Source organism: Hyperolius riggenbachi, chromosome 4 (genome assembly GCF_040937935.1).
Source record: "Hyperolius riggenbachi isolate aHypRig1 chromosome 4, aHypRig1.pri, whole genome shotgun sequence".
NCBI lineage: Eukaryota > Metazoa > Chordata > Amphibia > Anura > Hyperoliidae > Hyperolius > Hyperolius riggenbachi.
Window position 1 is genome coordinate 442,154,076 of NC_090649.1, and position 18,875 is coordinate 442,172,950.

The window sequence follows — 18,875 nt, forward strand, 5'->3', positions numbered from 1 at the left end:
CAAAATGTGGAAAACTTCAAGGGGGCCGAATACTTTTGCAAACCACTGTATATCTCCATCGTTCTATGGAAATGATGATGTTGCGTCTTCTTTTCAGCTCATCAAGGAGGTGATCCACTTCCTTTACAGTTTGGCGTCACTCAGTAAGGACTGCGCCACGGTCATGGCCTGTCTGGGGGCCTCCAGTATTCTGACTAAAGTACAAGAGAAGCAAAGTTGTGACCAGCAGATGACAGCTCTGAAGGACCTTGTGAGCAGCTGTGAGCAGTACGCTGCTCTGCACAACAAGATGGCTGCCAGTATTGTGGCAGGATGTATGCAGGTAGGCAGAATGAGCTGTGATAGTAATAATGTCCCCCAGATCATCTTACTGTATTGGTCAATCATGAAGACTTCTGGAATCGCATCCAACATGCAGCGGTGTAGCTAAGGAGCTATCCCTGAACAACTGATTTGGAGCATCAAGACCTTAAAAGGACATTCCAGAGTCAGAGGGGTGTAAGCAGGGGAGGGGACAGCGGATATGTCAGGGAGGTGTAAGCGGGGCAGGGGGTAGCGGCAGTGTCAGAGGGATGTAAATGGGGGAGGGGACAGCTGCAGTGTCAGAGGGATGTAAGCAGGGAAGTGAACAGCCACAGTGTCAGAGAGGCATATGCGAGGGAGGGGACAGCCACAGTGTCATAGGAATGAAAGCAGGGGAGGGAACAGCTGCAGTGTCAAAGAGTCATATGTAGGGGAGGGGACAGCTGCAGTGTCAGAGAGGTGTAAGCAGGGGAAGGGAACAGCCAAGCACAACCACACTGTCAGAGAGGTATAAGCAGGGGCAGAAAGGGCCAAGGGCAGAAGCAATGTCAGCTGTAAGAAAGGGAGGGAAACAGCTAAGGACAGCAGCAGTGTCAGAGGTGTAAGTAGGGTAGGGGACAGCCATAGTGTCATAGAGGTATAAGCAGGGGAGGGGAGCAGGGGTGTAAGCGGGGGAGAGGAACAGTTGTTAATGGTTACCACTATTCACAGCACATGTAGAAGCCATCATTTCCATCATCGCACCAATGAAAATCTAGTGCTTGAAGGAGGGCTGCTGATGGGCCTCTCTGGTCCATGGGCCCATAATGCAGCAGCCTTTATTGCTATTCCACTGACCTCATGGTGCCATAATGTTCCTTACAGACAGAAAGCCCTGGTATCCCTTATTGTCATGTAGTGAAACTTATCAAGCCATAGGCCAAGTAGTGCCTGTAACTTCATCTACATTCTTTGTAGTGCTCTAATGTCTCTGTCCACCACCAGATTGTCCTGGCTCAGATAGATGACCACAGACTCCACAAGCAGAAATTGTGCCTTCCCCTTCTTGATGCCTTTCTACAGAGCCTGGCCAGAGGTAAGAGGTGCAGGAGAAGAAAGCAGCCTCTGCCCAAATCATGTATTTTATCAGCCGGCTACATCACTGCTTACCTTCCAATACTGAGAATTCTCTGCCCCTCACACAAGGTGGGATCTCCCTGCAGTAGTTTGTGGCTCTTATTATTCTTATGTACTTGTACAGCACTAACATACTCTGTAGCACTTTACAGAGTACACAGTCATGTCCCTTAGGCCTGGTTCACATTAGCGTTGTTTTACGGAACCGGACATCTGGATCAGGCCAGCTGGATCCGGTGACAATGGTCCGTTTTACAGCCTGTGTGTTGTAAAACGTCCGTTTCCATTGGTTCCTATATGCTGCAAAACCTTCCGGTTCCGTTCCGCTGAGCGACACGGTCCGGAAAATTGGGTCCTGCAGCATTTTTTTGTCTGTTCAGCGGAACGGACCACGGATCCGTTAGGCTGGTTCCGTTGGCAAAGGCTAATGTGAACCGGGCCTAACTGTCCTCAGAGGAGCTTACAATCTAATCCCTGCTATTGCGATAGGCTAATGTCCTACCATATTATTATTATGTATTTATATAACGGTGCCTAAACAATGCCACTGATATCTGCTGAGAAAATTGAAGCAGCACTGTGTGCATCTGCTATTATTTCTCCCTAAGTCCATCCCCTGCTTTATAAGGCTCCTCCCATTGTCTCTAATATCACGCCTTCTAGCTGTTCTATTAACACTCTGAAACAGCTGATCTCTCTCCCAGCATGCACCAGGACTCAGCAGAAAGAGGACAAATGTTGGGAGAAGATTGAGGTCTCCTCCAGTCCTCATCAAGCCAATAAACTGACAGACGGGAACCCCAAATCCTACTGGGAATCGATTGGAAGTTCAGGATCTCATTACATCAACATTTACATGCAGCGTGGTGTGATTATCCGGTAAGTGGGACAATTGCAGGCTCCTGTAGCCCCTCCTCAGTATTGGTCTGTTGTTCGGAGTCTTCTTCTGCCCCCATGTAGGCAGCTGGTGATGGTTGTGGCCAGTGAAGATTCCAGTTATATGCCAGCTCGGGTGGTTGTGATGGGAGGGGATAGCCAGTTCAGCATCAACACAGAACTGAATGCGGTAAGCGTCCCACCTACGCACTCAGACAACGTATTATTATTGATTTATAAAGTGCCAATTTATTCTGTGACGGTGTACAAAGTAAGAAAAACAAACGTGGGGTACATTACAATACAGACAATGGTATACATCCAATATGGACACTGGTACAAAATAATTACCCTTTATGCCTATAGATGAAAGTATTAGTAGGAGTAAGGTGTGGTCGACAGTATCAAACGCTGATGACAGATCAAGATGGCTGAGTATGCTATAATGGCCTTTGGACTTTACTGTACAATCGTTATATTGGTGCGGGTGGCTGTGAGCTAGGGGCGCCTGGTCTTTTACCTAATTTAATTATGCAGAATGTGCAGTGGAAGCCTTATTATACATTACCTGCTCCTGGAAATCGCGTCTCCTCCACTCCCTGATTAGTTAGCAAGTGCCGTGCAGCCAGTCAATCACCAACGAACAAGGAAGTAGAGGAGATGCGATGACCGGGTGCAGGTACATTAGGTACAGGACCGCCCCCAGGACTCCTATATTCCTGATTACCTATACTCAAATATGTGGCTAGATATGTTTTCTGTTGCTATACCGATTTATAACCCTGTTATATGTAATCTTGTTATTTCATTGGGGATATCTGTGATACTACAAATGTTGGTATGACAGTGGCTGAGGGCCCATCTGACTTGACCCTAGGAGGACTGACGCTTCATTGCATTTAGTATTCTCCACCATTTGGTTCACCTTTTTTATATAGGGGCTGACATAGGCCAATTTCTAATAACTGAGTATCCTTGGATGATGACTGCGTTTGAGTGGTGCCCCTGCCCATGACAGTATGCTGCCTCTCCAGACTTTGGTGCAAAAGTCCTGATCCTCCAGGCTTGCCATAAACATGACTTGACATGACTGCAGTGCGCAGGTTTTTGTGATGACGACCATTCATTGTGTTCTCAGGTGAACATCGCCAGCACGGCTGGACGTGTTGTGCTTCTGGAGAATGTCACTCGTTTCTGGCCAATCATTCAGATTAAGATTAAGCGGTGTCAGCAGGTGAGATGTGTGGCATATGTTCCTGCTAATGGACAGTATACAGGTGACCGCTTAATAATTCCCATGTTCCTCTGCTGCAGGGTGGTATTGACACACGTGTGCGTGGCCTGGAGATCCTGGGGCCCAAGCCAACCTTCTGGCCAGTGTTTAAGGAGCAGCTCTGTAGAAGAACCTTTTTGTTCTACACCAGCAGAGCGCATAGCTGGGGGCAGGAGATCCGCGACAAGAAGGAGAATCTATTGCAGCTCTTCAGCCGGTCAGCCACCCCTCCTGTTACTTTCCCATAATATTTACATGTGTGTTGTGACTTTCATGTGGTTGTAGAGATGGTTGCCATGGTGCAAAGTCACTGCTATCCCACAGGGAGCTGGGACTGTTGTAGCGTTACTGTCCATGTTGTGTTGGGTCTGTTGTATTTTTGTGATTGTGTCCATTTGTGCGGTATGACTTGTATTAATTTTATAGTGTTGATGTCAATGTTGTGTTATAGTAGTATTGATGTTCATGTCTTTGTGTGACTGTTGTATGATTGCAGTTAGTGTCCATGTTCTACTATTATTGTATTAATATCTACCACATGTCTGCGTGACTTCCTCTGTTTCAGGTTGAACCGGGCATTGTCACATGAACGGGAGTTTGCAGACCGTTTTCTACCAGATGATGAGGCGGCTCAGGCTTTGGGTCGGACATGTTGGGAAGCGCTGATTTCCCCCCTAGTGCAGAGTATTGCTTCCTCAGGTATGGAGCTTCTAGGGATTCATCCAGGGGTTGACCTCTCCAGGTATGTTTATAACACAGCAGCTTCATCTCTTTCCAGATTCCGGAGGAATTAGTCCACTTGGGTGGCTCCTCACACGTTACTTGGAGAACAGTCAGGGCTCTGTACGTCCAAAGTTCAATTCCCGTGTGCGCAGACTAACTCATCTGTTGGTCCGTGTGGACACCAACCAACTCGACACAGCTGTGCTAAAGTCTCCAAGCAGAAGTAGTGAGTGTATTGTCGATTAAGTACATTATATGTCCTAGGGAAGGCCATGTTGGTCTCCTCTGTATGACCAGAGGTGGGAACTAGAGTAATGGTTAGTGTATTTCAGCAGTTACAGCTTGGTGGTGAGAGCACATGGGCGTCCAACACAGGTGACCTCCCACCTAACCCTCTCCTCTCTTATAGATGGGAAGAAGCGGGATGCCTCAACAATGTCAGTGAGCACAGCCAGCTCGAATATCAGCAGTAGGGCTGGGATTGCTCAGTGTTGGCAGGAAGTGGTTCAGAGGCAGGTGGGTGTGGCTCTGTCATTGTTCAGTAAGATTAGGCTGGGTGCAATGTTAAGTGTAACCCCCCCTTGTGTCCACTAGGTGCTGAGCTTTATGGAGAAGTCGTGGGATGATGTGGATCTTGTGCAGCGGCTCTGCTCTATGTACCTGGCTCTCAGGCAGGCCATGGAAGAGATGTTTGGTCAGCACACTTGCTTTCTACACGGCCTGCAGCAGGGATTTTGCAAGGGACTTTTACAGCTTTCATTCCTGACTGCCTTACATGTAAGTTTGTGTGTACCAGAGATCTGTAGTATATTGTACCCTACTGTGTTTGTTGTTTAATATCCTATGTAATTTACTTAGCATAGATGGCCTATTTGTGGTACAGCTCCCCCTTATGTGTGTCTGTGTTTTGGGTACAGCTCCCCCTTGTGTATGTCTGGGGTACAGCTCTCCCTTGTGTGTGTCTGGCGTACCGCTCCCACCTGTCTGTATGTGTCTGGGGTACAGCTCCCCTCAGAGCCGGGACAAGGTCCTCCAGCACTCAAGGCTGAGACACCAAAGTGCGCCCCTCCATCCCTCCCACCCCAGCAGTCACACACTGATTGCTATTAGTCTAAGAGGTGCCCCAGGGCCCCCAACACCTTAATCTCTGGTTATCTGGCTTGCAGTCACTGCCATGTATCCCCTTATCTTATTTCTCTCTGCTTCAAACACAATAGGGGAATAATAGCTGAATGAGTTGTGCGTCCCCTCCTACACTGCGCCCTGAGGCTGGAGCCTCTCTCGCCTCTGTCTCGGCCCGGCCCTGGCTCCCATTGTGTGTGTCTGGGGTACAGCTCCCCCTTGTGTGTGTCTGGGGTACAGCTCCCCCTTGTGTGTGTCTGGGGTACAGCTCCCCCTTGTGTGTGTGTCTGGGGTACAGCCTCAGTGTCTGTGTGCAGCTGCAAATATTAATGGTAAATGTACATTTCAGGTGACAGAGCAGTTTGCACGGTATATCGACCAGCAGATTGTTGCGATTCGCTCGGACTCTACAGACGTCCAATCATTGGAGCAGCTGCAGCAGTTTCTGGAGTTTGTAATTTTCTTGTCAGATCTGGAACTTGCCAATTCCTTTGAGCATTTCTACAGGTAAGTAAACATTGAGGAGGTGTATTTCCAGGACTTCTCCAAAGCTGCATATTAATGTACACTATCAGTTATCCGGGAAACCTAATCGGGATTTGTTATACATTCTGTGCTATTAGGAACTAAGGATTCAGGAGCCATCACCTGGGCCATATGGAACATTGAGTGCTGCACATATGGGACAATAATAAGGGCTGCACATATGGGACAACAATGAGATTTGCACATATGGGAAATGTCTGAATGTGATTTTTTTCATATGACAGCAGACTCACATCTGCTATTCTAGGACTTTCAACAACTTTCACTGCTGTTTAGTATGACCTTTCTAAAACTGCTAACTTTTCAAGTTAACTATGCGCCAGGTTTGCTGGTTCTTTTATGGTTCTCTGATTACCTTCAGCTCAGGAGAAGATCACTTCGCTTCAGAGACCATTGCCCATATGCAATTACCTTTTTCACCTGCGTTATCTCCTAGGAGATAATTTTCATCTTCTCTTTAACCTCCGGCGATCAGAATTAACAAGGAAGGCCGCAATGAGCAGCCTCCCTTGTTTCGCTTACCTTGTCGCCATAGCGACGAGCGGAGTGACGTCATGGACGTCAGCCGTCTCCGATCCAGCCCTTAGCGCTGGCCGGAACTGATTGGTCCGGCTGCGCAGGGCTCGGCGGCTGGGGGGACCCTCTTTCGCCGCTGCTCGCGGCGGATCGCTGCACAGCGGCGGCGATCAGGTAGCACCTGCGGCTGGCAAAGTGCCGGCTGCGTGTGCTGCTTTTTACTTGATGAAGATCGGCCCAGCAGGGCCTGAGCGGCGACCTCCGGCGGTAATGGACGTAACAATGCGTCCATACCGCTAAGGAGGTTAAACTAACGTTCAGCATTTTACAATTGAAAAAGTTCTCAAAAGTTGGAGTAAAAGTACTATAAAATTTATTTTGAGTATTCTCGTACTTGCTTGTGGCATAAAAGGTATTTTATGACAAGTTGTGAAAATATCACCTAGTAGAAAACTCAGGAGAAAAATTGAATTGCATATGGGCCATTGTGTATGAATTCACATCTCTCTCTCACTACAGAAGATGTATTAATTTACCATGATGTTTTGCACTGCAGGCTTTACCTGGCTGACCGCCTCCTCTCTCTTGGTCCCTTCTGGTTGGAGAATTCGGTGGTCGATCATATTGGTATTTGTTTCCCAAATCGGTTTCCTCAACAGATGCTTAAAAACCTGCAGGAAGCCAAATGTTTTCAGAGAGATCAACACCTGTATCGTCTTCAGGAGCTGGACAGCAGCCTTTTATCTGAAGAGGAGGAGATGGTGAGATGAGAATGGGTGGGATCGGAGTGTAGCAGATGAGATGCACAGGAGGGAAGTCTAAGGTGATGATGGGGGATGAGATGGTGGGTGATGAGATGCACTGGAGAGAAGTGTGAGATAATGGTGGAGGAGGAGATGAGAAGAATGGGAGAGAAGTGTGAAGCAATGGTGTTGGAGGAAATGAGATACACGGGAGAGAAGTGCGAGGTGATGGTGGAGGAGGTGATGAGATGCACAGGAAAAACATCTATGGTGATGTTTGAGGAGATGAGATCCACAGGAGGTGATGGTGGAGATGAGATACACAGGGAGTGTGAAGTGATGGAGGAGGATATGAGATGCATAGGAGAGACGTCTGAGTTGATGGTTGGGAAGGAAATGAGATGCACGGAAAAGAAGTGTGGGGTGATGGTGGAGGTGAGATGCATGGGAGAGAAGTGTGAGGTAATGGTGGAGGAGATGAGATGCACTGGAGAGAAGTGTAAGGTGATGGTGGAGGAGTTGATAAGATGCATGTGAGAGAAGTGTGAGGTGATGATGGGGAGGAGATGAGATGCACGGGAGAGAAGTCTGAGGTGGTGGTGGAGGATAAGATGCATGAGAGAGAAGTTTGAGGTGATGGTGGGGGTGAGATGCATGGGAGAGAAGTCTGAGCTTGTGGTGGAGGAGGAGATGAGGTGGCAGAATGGTGGGGCATGTAAGGTGGTTTGGTGAACTGGAATGAGACCGATAGTGCTGCAGTGAGCAAGAGAAAGGCAATGTTTTGAATAGAAGGCACTGTATTTACATTACATTGAGTGCTTTTAGTGACCTATCCTTGTATAACTCAGTTGTGTTTGTCTCCAGGTGAGTGCAGAAGATGATTGTACAGAGGATGGCAGTGTAGATGTTGAGGTTTGTGTCCTCGCCTCGCAGTGTTGGCCAATTTATGATCACACATTTCTAGACGATCCACAGAAGTATTTTCCTTGTTCTCTCACTGATCCTCTCCGGAGTTTCACCAATATCTACAAGAAACGTGAGTGAGACACTGGCAACACCAATTGGTAGCTGTGCAATTTCACCTTTGTCTTTGTGAAAAAAGAAAGCTTAAAGAGGAACTCCAGCCTAAACAAACATACTGTCATTAACCTCCCTGGCGTTCTATTAAAATCGCCAGGGAGGCTGCGGGAGGGTTTTTTTTAAATTAAAAAAAAACTATTTCATGCAGCCAACTGAAAGTTGGCTGCATGAAAGCCCACTAGAGGGCGCTCCGGAAGCGTACTTTCGATCGCCTCCGGCAATCGAAAGTAACAAGATAGGCCGCAATGAGCGGCCTATCTTGTTTCGCTTTCCTCGTCGCCATGGCGACGAGCGGAGTGACGTCATGGACGTCAGTCGACGTCCTGACGTCAGAGCCGCCCGATCCAGCCCCTAGCGCCGGCCGGAACTGTTTGTTCCGGCTGCACTGGGCTCGGGCGGCTGGGGGGACCCTCTTTCGCCGCTGCACGCGGCGGATTGCCGCGGAGCGGCGGCGATCGGGCAGCACACGCGGCTGGCAAAGTGCCGGCTGCGTGTGCTGCTTTTTTCAGATTGAAAATCGGCCCAGCAGGGCCTGAGCGGCGACCTCCGGCGGCATACCCCGAGCTCAGCTCGGGATTACCGCCAAGGGGGTTAAGTTACATTAGTTATGTTAATTAAAATAGGTAATATAATCTCTTACCCACACTGTTTTAAAAGAACAGGCAAATGTTTGATTTTATGATGGCAGCCATCTTTTTGGTTGAAAGGTAACAGGGAGCATGAGACACAGTTCCAACTGTCCTGTGTCCTGAGCACCTCTCCCATTTGCTAGGCAATGTGATTAACAACGTAGGAAATCCCATCATGCTCTGCACAGCATCAGGGAAAAAAAGCCCGGGCTTTTTTTCTTTGATGGGTGGAGCTTAGCTAAAAATGTAGCTAAAAATGATGCTTTGGTAAGAAAAACAAAAGTTCTGATGCTGTGAAACTGTTAAAGAAACACCAAGCCTTTTCAGTTCTGCGGAGTAGATTTTTACTCCGGAGGTTCACTTTAAGAAGTCCAGGGCAGAAAGAACCTTTCAGGGTGGACAAAACCATCTTAAACTTTGTTCCTAAGTTTTAAGAAGTGTAAGGCAGGGTTCACATTTGTCAAAGTTTAGGTGTGTCTCACAGCATCACAAAACGCGAGCCCACTGTTAATCAACACACTATATGCAATTCTTTTAGTTTGTGTTGTAGGCGCGTTTTGTGTCTTCTTGGAGACCGCACACGCAAGTAAATGTGTGTAGTGAAAAAAAAAAAGAGTGAAAAAATGTGCGTGGTTATCATACAGAGTGGTGTGAATTCTGCCTAACAGGTTTGCTTGCCTGATAGTTTAATTATAGTATGGCAGGGGTCACTACAGCCGCACAGCCACTGTACTGACTGTACTACTGCCTGTAGATAGTGCAAGGTGTGGCTGTACCTTTGTGTATACATGTCCTCTTCTTACAGGTCCACCAGTCTCAGCCGATGTTCCTCAGTCAGGGCAGCTGCAATGGACGTGGTTGGGAAATGCTGAAGTCCAGTACGGGAATGTGATCCTCCAAGTCTCCACCCTGCAGATGTTCATATTGCTGCAGTTTAACGATAAGGAGGTGAGAGACACAAAATATCTTATACGCCAGCCAGAGGTGGAGGTTCTGAAGCCCCGACCATGATGTTTCTCATTTGTCTTGTGCCGTTATCATGCTTTCTGTATTTTTAGCTCTAGAACTCTGACCTAAATATGACACATGGAGGAAAATTTGACATGCCGCCCATAGCATCCCATGTAACCAAGTCCTTCTTCTCACATTTACCTTGTACAGCTTCACTTAACCCAGTCTCTACAGTCCCTGTAGATCGTGTATAGCCCTGCTTATGTACAACTCCTGCTCACCCTTTACAGCTCCTGCTCACCCTGTACAGTTCATGCACACTATGTGCCGCTTCCACTTACCCCTTCTACCCTTGTACAGCTCATGCATCGTACAAATACTCGTACAATTTAATCTCACCTTGTACAGCTTCTGCTCACCTTGTACAACTTCTGCTCACCCTGTATAACTTCTGATGACAATGTGCAGTTCCTGCTCACTATGCAAGCTCCTGCTTACCCTGTATAACTCCGCTCACTATGGCAGCTCCCACTCACCCTGTACAACTTCTGCTCACCACATCCTGCTCCTGATCACCCTGTACAACTTCTGCTCCCCACATACTGTTCCTGCTCACCCTGTACAATTCCTGCTTACCATGCAAGCTCCTGTTCACTCTGTATAACTCCTGCTCACTATGTGCAGCTCCTTCTCACCCTGTACAACTTGCTCACCATGTAGTTCTCCTGTTTTCCCCTCACAACTCCTGCTCACCATGCAAGCTTTTGATCACCTTGTACAGCACTAGCACAGTCTTTACACTTTCTTCTGTTCAGCTCCTGCATACAATGCCGTTTCCCATCTTGAGTTTGATGGAAGACTTCCATGGATTGTGTGAGTGTCTGTGTTTAATAACTCCTCCCTCCGGCTAACTAGCTGTTGCTCCATCTTATAGGAAATCTCGGAAGAGGCGATTGCACGGTGGAAGGGGATCTCTGACAAGCTGCTGAGGGATTCGCTGGAGGCTCTCAAGGGGCAGAAAGGAATCCTGAAAGTCTGTGAAGAAACTAGTGAGTGAGGCTTTCTTTGCGAGTAGACACCTAATGTGTGTAGTGACCAGTTCAGAACTTTTCCCTATGGGGTTAATGTGAACATGCTTATAAAAGTGCAGTTTTTTATGCTTGTACACGTGAGAAAGGGGCAGACCCTGAAATATGTTGTGTATTTGCTGAACGTTTACGTAAATACAAGTTTATAGAGCCACTGGAGTGCATCTTTCATATTCTGTATTTCAGAAGGGTTGTATGTCAACACACCTGCGCTTTGCGGTGGTTCCAGTAGCGTCCTCAAACTTACACCTGACCGGACTGATATACAAGCTGCCGAGATGGAGGAGAAGAGGCGTGTCTTGCTGGAGCTGATTGGCCGAGTGATGGATGAGGGGCGGGGCATTCATATTGACATGCTGGTGCTGAAGGTGCGTCGTGTTCAGTGTTGTTCATCTTCTGGTCACATGACCTCCAGGAGTTGCCAGTAGCTTCATTGATTGGCCGGGGGTGATGATTGCCTGGGGAACATTTAGGCAGGTTGTCAGCTGAGCACATTGGGCCTCATGCAATTATTCTCTCCTAGGTGATATTTTCACACCTTATCAATAAAGTAAACCCCCAGCAAGCAAGTAAATACTTGGAATCATTTTGGCAGAACTTGTTCACCTCCTTCTTTTTCAATTGCTGAGTGCTGAAAAGTAAAAAATTATCTCCTGGGAGAAACTCCAGGAAAAAAGGTGATCGGATAATGGCCACGTGGCCTGATGCATATACTTGTGATAATATTGCAGTGCACAGATAGTGCAGGCAATATTAGGCCAGAAACCCACTAGGAGCGATTTTCTGAGCGTTTTGCGATTTGAAAACTCATGCTAATGTAATGCTATGGGTGTGATCCCACTGGAGCGATGTGATTTTATAAAAATCCCCCATAGCATTGCATTAGCAAGCGCTTTTTCAAATCGCTAGCGATTAGAAATCGCTCCTAGTGAGTTTCTGGCTTTACTCCTTTCCGACAGCAGTACCATGAGATACGCCATTAGCATGATCCGCGGTATTCGAGTAGTGTGACTGTGGCTATGGTAACTGTCACTAGTAACATGCGTTACCGTAGTAATGATCCCTTTATTCGGGTCTGTGCACGGCAATATTGCCACAGGTATATGCATCTACCCCATTGATTCGAATCCGCAGCTAGTTCCGGTTCAGGAAGAAAATATCTGTCTTGACCCATTAGAAGACTGGATCTTAATGCAAACCTGAACTGATGATTGACTGCGGAGATAAATATCCTATATAATAAAACCCTAACTGTCCCTGCGTCATCCTGTCCCTGTGTCCGTATGTTTGCGCTACTGCGCATGTGCAGCACTGACAGCGTTGGGACAGGAGGAGGGAGCCTGGCGGGCGTGTGCATGGCGGACGGGTGAGCGCGCATGCACACAAACATGCGGCGGTGTCACAGAGACCTAGAGCCCGTTTTTAAACGGGTTTAGGTCTACTAGTTTGTATATAAAATCTTAATCTTAAATAGAGCCTTCCTGGAGTCTCACAGTCTTATATTGTGTCTAAAACTTAAAAGTGCAGGTCTCATGTCTTTATTGTCTCAGATGAATGATGGCCTTTTTTTCATCATTATTCAGTTCCCATTCAGAAAAATATTCAATTATCAAACATTCTGTCTAAACAAGTGTTTGCTAGCCATGCAGGAGTTTTATGGCTATGTATTAATTATCAGTGATAATTACACTGCTGCCTGACTGCAGATAAAGTATCATTTATTACCTAAAATCTTAACCCGTTCAGAGAGAATAAGTTCACAGCCTAGTTCTGAGTAGCATTTGGCATGTACTGACTGTACATGTTTACCTTTTTAAAGGGTGCCTGAAATGACATGAGATAAACGTGTATAAACACTACCAAGCCTGTTTCATTTTTATTTTCCTCACTGTAAGGGTTAACAATTCCAGTACGCCAATGACAATAGTGTCACTTTCACTGATAACTAATTATAGCCATAAGTCCTCAGATAGAAGGAACGTATGAGCCAGCGGATGGGTGTGGAAAATCGCCATATATCACCAGCATTTTAGAGAATTCCCATTTTCGGGACTCTCTGAAATAATGTAAATGTATGGGATTTAACACCTCTTCATCATCCAGTCTACGCGCAAACGTTTATAAATCCTCTCCAAAAAAGGGAAAGTCCCTCTTCAGGGCTCTCCATGTAGTTCTAACTGCCCTTCTAAGTTTTATATACAAACCTGTATCAGAATGAGATTTAAAAAGTGTGTGTGGTCTGCGGCACTACAAGACTTACAGTCCTTTAAATGACAAGTCAGGTATGAGGGTATTGATGCAGGGACAGGAGGTATAAAACATCCAGATACCATCTTGATCAGAATGACTGCGTGCTCATGATGTTAGTAGCAGATACAAAACATGGATCAGTGAGGGAAGAAACAAGTTCCATCAGGCACTGCAGTTGGTTCAGATTTATTCAAAGTTTAAAATAGTGTGAACCACAACATGTAAAATCCTTTCCTTCAAAGGTAGGTGCATTAGTCATAAGAAACAGCTTGTGCTAAGATGACAAAATCAATATTTCTGGATAAGATAGATGTCCTACCATATCAGAGGGTGGTGGTGGGTGCAGGGCAAAAAAGAGGAGCCTAGCTGATCAGCTTCGGAAGACGGCCGTTAGGCTCCTCCTTTTTTTTTTTTTTTTTTTTGCCCTGCACCCACCACCACCCTCTGATATGCTAGGACAGCTATTTTATCCAGAAATAATGCACCTTCCGTTTGAATGAAAGGATTTTACACGTTGTGGTTCACACTATTTTGACCTTTTTAATAAATCTGAACCAACTGCAGTGTCTGATGGAACTTGTTTCTTCCCTCACTGATCAGAATGAGATTTATAGGACAATCTATTCACTATTCCCCCTCCCCACCCTACTGCCAAACTGCTTCATGGATGACACAGATGAGTAGACACCCGTATGGCAATTATACACGGCCAGCTAGGAGCATGGCTAATCGTTGTCATTGTGTCTGGTAATGTCATGTGACCAGCGATGGGTTTTATCTGCTGATTTATCCCGGAACAGGTGCTGGATTCTTACCGGAAGCAGAAGGTGGCGGTGTCCTCTCCTGACTGCGGTGCCACAGATGTTCTGTCACTCGTAATGCGTCTGCTCAGAGAAGGAGCCATTCACAGGAAGGCGAGCAATCCCCTCATCCTTTACCGTAAACAAGAGACTGCCGCAGCACCTCCTCCACTGCCCCCAATGATGTCACACACTGAGGTGATCACGCCCATCCCCCCACAAGTGTCTGAATTCTGCAGCGTTCGAAAGATAACTTCCAATGTTGGGCCTGTGCCAGAAGAGCGGCCGACATTCAGAACGTTCCGATATCCAGAGTAACGCTTACCCCAGACCGACCCCCACATGGGGCAAAATGTAATGCCAGCTGCCTGCAAGGGCTGGACCAAATCTACAGCAGACTTCTCATTCTTCATGTGGGGGTGGGAGCAGCAGTAATAATGAGTGAGGTGAGGTTATGTGGGGTGGGAGCAGCAGTAATAACGTGTGGTGAGGTTGTGTGGGAGCAGCAGTAATTATGTGGGAGGCGAGGTTGTGTGGGGGTGGGAGCAGCAGTAATAACGGTTGAAATGAGGTTGTGTGGGAGCAGCAATAATAATGGGTGAGGTGAGGTTGTGTGGGAGGGGAGGTGAGGTTGTTTGGGGGTGGGGTCAGCAGTAGTAATGAGGAAGGGAGATTGTGTGGGGGTAGGACCAGCATTAATAGAGGAGGCTGAACTTCTATCATGTTTTTACTGTATTCTGTGGCCTTACTGGACAGCTTTCCCGCCACTTCCTGTTAATGTGACCAAAGACACCAGAAAAGACCAGGAACAAGGGTTAGGAGAAACAATCCCTGTGGAGAGCTGTTGTAACTTCCTGTCATGTCTCTGGGGGCAGGAAATGAGTGCACTGCATGTCACAGAAACAGCCATAAAATCCTGGGAGAGGTGGCAATCTGAATATACTGTATCTGTATTACTAGGTCTGTATTCTGCAGAGGATCATTGTTATTATACAGAAACGTGCAGAAAGTCCTGTCAGTCCATCCTCTATGAGGACATAAGAATCTAAATGCAATTATACAAATAAAATAACATTTATTGTAGATAAAGATCCAGCCTGTAATAAATGACTTTATAGCTGAAATAAGAATTGGTGACAAAGTGATAAAAGTGGCAAATGGTCATTCTATTCATTTTCATGTTCAGAAATTGATTTCCGATTTTTCCAACAACACCAAACAAGACGATGCATAAAATGGCCGCTCACTGCTTCCTGCCTTCCCCGAGGTGCGTGCGTCAAAGGCTGCCAGCCTCGGTAAGCAAAGAAGAAATCTGCGCTGACTCCATTTATAGAAAGAATAATAATCTATTCAATCATACGATGATACAAAGGCTGTCTTTACATAAAGGAGCAGATAGGCTAACGGGTTTCGCAGCAGACTATGCTTGCTCGTAGGTTGACTGGAACTGATCTGCAGCACTTTTATATAAGGTTGGTCAGCCAGGTAATGAGCCTGCTTATTCCACTCCCCCCAACGATGGCAGAAGATTTAAAAGGTAAAAATACACCTTAAAAATCATTAGGTAGACTTAATTTAAATAAATCATGCGTAGGGTGTACCAGCAGACGGTTTAAAGTGAACCCGAGGTGAAAATAAACTGATGAGTTAAACAATTATATCTATCCTCCTACTCCTAAAAATGACTTCTTTTTTTTTAGATGTCCCATGGTTTTATTTTATATTTAAACATTTACAGAGCAGATTGAATGTTTTCATTGTCTCTGATTTATGGCATGCTATTAAGTATCCCTGAGTTTAATTACATTAACTATTGACCTTTTTTTATCTCTCCCCTGTCCTCAGCAGTTGTTTTCTGCCAGGAAAACTTTAATGGCTGTAATTTGCTTATCAGTGAGGTTTACTATATTCCTGACAAGGTACTGACAAGACAAAAAGCTGTCACTTGCATTCCAACTCTTTTTGGCAGCTAAGCAAAACAGCCTGGCTATTAATGTTTTGTACTGTACATACACATGTGTATCTCATCCTGCCATGTCGCCTTGGGTACACTTTAAGGAACGAGTGAGGTAGCACATAAAAGGCATCGAGTGAGGTAAAAATACAAATGTTACAGAACCTTTTATGAGTTGCAATGGCAGCAGTTTAAAGTGATCCCGAGCCAAAGCTCGAGAGCAAAATCAAATGCATACCTTAATAGAGGGAAGCCTCAGGATCCAACTGATACTTCCCTCGCCGATCTAAACCCCCCAGTTGTTGAAAGCCCAAATCTACACGATACGATTCTTTGTGCGATTCTATTACGATCCGATTAAATCCGACATGTCCGATCGGGATTTGATTCAATTTGGTTTGCCATTGGCAAAACAATGGCAAATCAAATTTAATCGAATCGAATCCCAATCGGACATGTCGGATTTAATCGGATCGTAAATAGAATCGTAATCGAATCGCACAAAGAATCGTATCGTGTAGGTGGGGCTTAACTTTATCTTCTTTAAGTAATCATAAGTGTAATTTGAGCTCTCAGCTGTGCCAGTACAGGAATTCAGCAGTCCTGGTAGACACAGCTAATATGTAAACACAGGAGGTTAACCCTTTCTCTGCATCCATGAAACCAGGAAGTAGAAACACTGCAGATTTATTGCAGGAGTTTTGTAAGCTGTAAAAAAAAAGAATGTTTAAAGGTTATAATGCTGTTGCTTATCTTTTAGACCAGAGAATAAGTTTGGAGTTCAGGTCCACTTTAAGTTCTCTTTCCATGCACGCAATAGGACAGGTGAGTGCTACTTTAGGAGGCGGAGACAGATTTAAAGAGACTCTGTAACAACAAAAACCTCCCCTGGGGGGTACTCACCTCGGGTGGGGGAAGCCTCCGGATCCTAATGAGGCTTCCCACGCCGTCCTCTGTCCCACGGGGGTCTCGCTGCAGCCCTCCGAACAGCCGGCGACAGAGCCGACTGTAGCTTCAATATTTACCTTTGCTGGCTCCAGCGGGGGCGCTGTGGCGGCTTTCGGCACGGAAATAGACGGAAATACCCGATCTCCGTCGGGTCCGCTCTACTGCGCAGGCGCCGGAAACTTGCGCCTGCGCAGTAGAGCAGACCCGACGGAGATCGGGTATTTCCGCCTACTTCGGAGCCGACAGCCTTCAGAGCGCCTGCGCAGGAGCCAGGAAGGTAAATATTACGTCACCGCTGCACAGAGGGCTGCAGCGAGACCCCTGACGGATGGAGGACGGCGTGGGAAGCCTCATTAGGATCCGGAGGCTTCCCCCACCCGAGGTGAGTACCCCCCAGGGGACGTTTTGTCGTTACAGTTCCTCTTTAAGGTTCTATGCTGTGAGTTTAGAAAAAAGGCACTCATAGCTCTCATGGTGTAAATATTGAATGGGACATAGCCTATTTTTATAACTTTAAAATACTTATCATTGTTCCCATATACTTTAATGCATATATCATTATTGTAGATATTTTATACTATACATGTTTACATTTAAGACTTGCATGTACTGGAAACTGTTTTTCATTGTGTTTACAAATTGATCTAATTGTCTCCTCTGTATGTTCTATTTCAATTGAGACGACCTAATGATTTTTTTTTTAAAGAAATTTTATTGAGTTTTCTTTTTAACAATCCTTCTTTGGAGCCCAAAAGCACCATTAAACAGGTATTAACCTCTTGAGGACTGCAGTGTTAAACCCCCTAGTGACCAGGCCATTTTATGTAAAATGGACCACTGCAGCTTGAAGGCCAAGCTGCAGGTCCGCACAACACAGCACACAAGTGATTCCACCCCCCTTTTCTCCCCATCAACAGAGCTCTCTGTTGGTGGGGTCTGATCGCAGTGCTGTACATGTAAATAGACATCGATCACGCCGTCTAACAGTCTCCCGCGAGACTGAAGGCGGGGTGGAGCTCCGCCCCCCCCCCCCCCCCCCGAGCAGGAGATGTGTGCGCAGCCTGCGCGCGATCTCCTGCAAACTGCTGCCCCAGGACTTTACGCCTATCGGCGTTAGGCGCTCCTGGGGCTGCCGCCACGGCCATGCCCATCGGCGTGACGCAGTCGGCAAACAGTTAACATTGCTCAGAGAGCCACAGATAATCCGGTAGTCATTGAACTCTTATAAGGAAGATTAACCCCCCAAACCAAGAAACCCCACCCTCTCAGCCACCGTCCTAACAATTTAGAGGATGATCTTGCCTGTTGTTTGCAGGCATTTTATTTGACACAAATGGCCTTACCTAAAAGATATGTGAGGTTGTATTATCGTATCTATATTTTTAGCTGACTCCATTCCCCCAAAAGGTCTTTGTTCGCATACCAAGCAGTGTACTGATAGGATTTCATTATCTCTAATCTCTTAAGCCGCATCTACACGCGTAGATGCGGCTCCGATCCGGCGGCTCGATTAGCCGTCGGATCGCCTCTTCCGCGTCCCTGCTCGCGCGCCGGATTCGATTTCCCCCCTCGTTTCCGCCGGCGCCGCTTATCTTCCGCTCGATTCCCTGCCATTGTCCCCTCGCGGGGAGTGAGCAGGGAATCGGCGGTGCGGAGATCCGTGCTGTCGGATCTTATCAATCGAGCCGCATCTGCACGTGTAGATGCGGCTTTAAAGGAATGTGTAATGAAGCACTTCCAAACCTTCACAAGTGTGAGATATATTTTTCCTTATGCATTAAAGGGACACTTTAGTCAAACAAAAAAAATTAGTTTTACTCACCTGGGGCTTCCAATAGCCCGCTGCAGCTGTCCGGTGCCTTCGCCATCTCCCTCCGATCCACTTGGCCCCGCCGGCAGCCACTTCCTGTTTCGGTGACGGGAGCTGACAGGCTGGGGATGCGAGTGATTCTTCGCG

At 46.6% G+C, this 18,875-nt stretch overlaps 1 protein-coding gene across 1 annotated transcript in view; it reads left to right on the forward strand.

The window, feature by feature from the left end:
• The window catches only part of LOC137504330 (cullin-9-like), a 34,392-nt gene extending 19,295 nt beyond the window's left edge, over positions 1-15,097 (forward strand). The window contains exons 14-30 of the mRNA XM_068232602.1: positions 98-322; positions 1,288-1,378; positions 2,124-2,298; positions 2,380-2,485; positions 3,434-3,529; positions 3,610-3,785; positions 4,134-4,267; positions 4,347-4,517; positions 4,701-4,807; positions 4,886-5,068; positions 5,763-5,920; positions 7,032-7,236; positions 8,083-8,254; positions 9,733-9,875; positions 10,813-10,927; positions 11,153-11,334; positions 14,017-15,097. Coding sequence (XP_068088703.1) covers positions 98-322; positions 1,288-1,378; positions 2,124-2,298; positions 2,380-2,485; positions 3,434-3,529; positions 3,610-3,785; positions 4,134-4,267; positions 4,347-4,517; positions 4,701-4,807; positions 4,886-5,068; positions 5,763-5,920; positions 7,032-7,236; positions 8,083-8,254; positions 9,733-9,875; positions 10,813-10,927; positions 11,153-11,334; positions 14,017-14,334 — 2,757 coding nt within the window. The 3' untranslated portion in view covers positions 14,335-15,097. The remainder of the gene's footprint in view (positions 1-97; positions 323-1,287; positions 1,379-2,123; positions 2,299-2,379; positions 2,486-3,433; positions 3,530-3,609; positions 3,786-4,133; positions 4,268-4,346; positions 4,518-4,700; positions 4,808-4,885; positions 5,069-5,762; positions 5,921-7,031; positions 7,237-8,082; positions 8,255-9,732; positions 9,876-10,812; positions 10,928-11,152; positions 11,335-14,016) is intronic.
• The last annotated feature ends 3,778 nt before the right edge of the window (positions 15,098-18,875 follow it).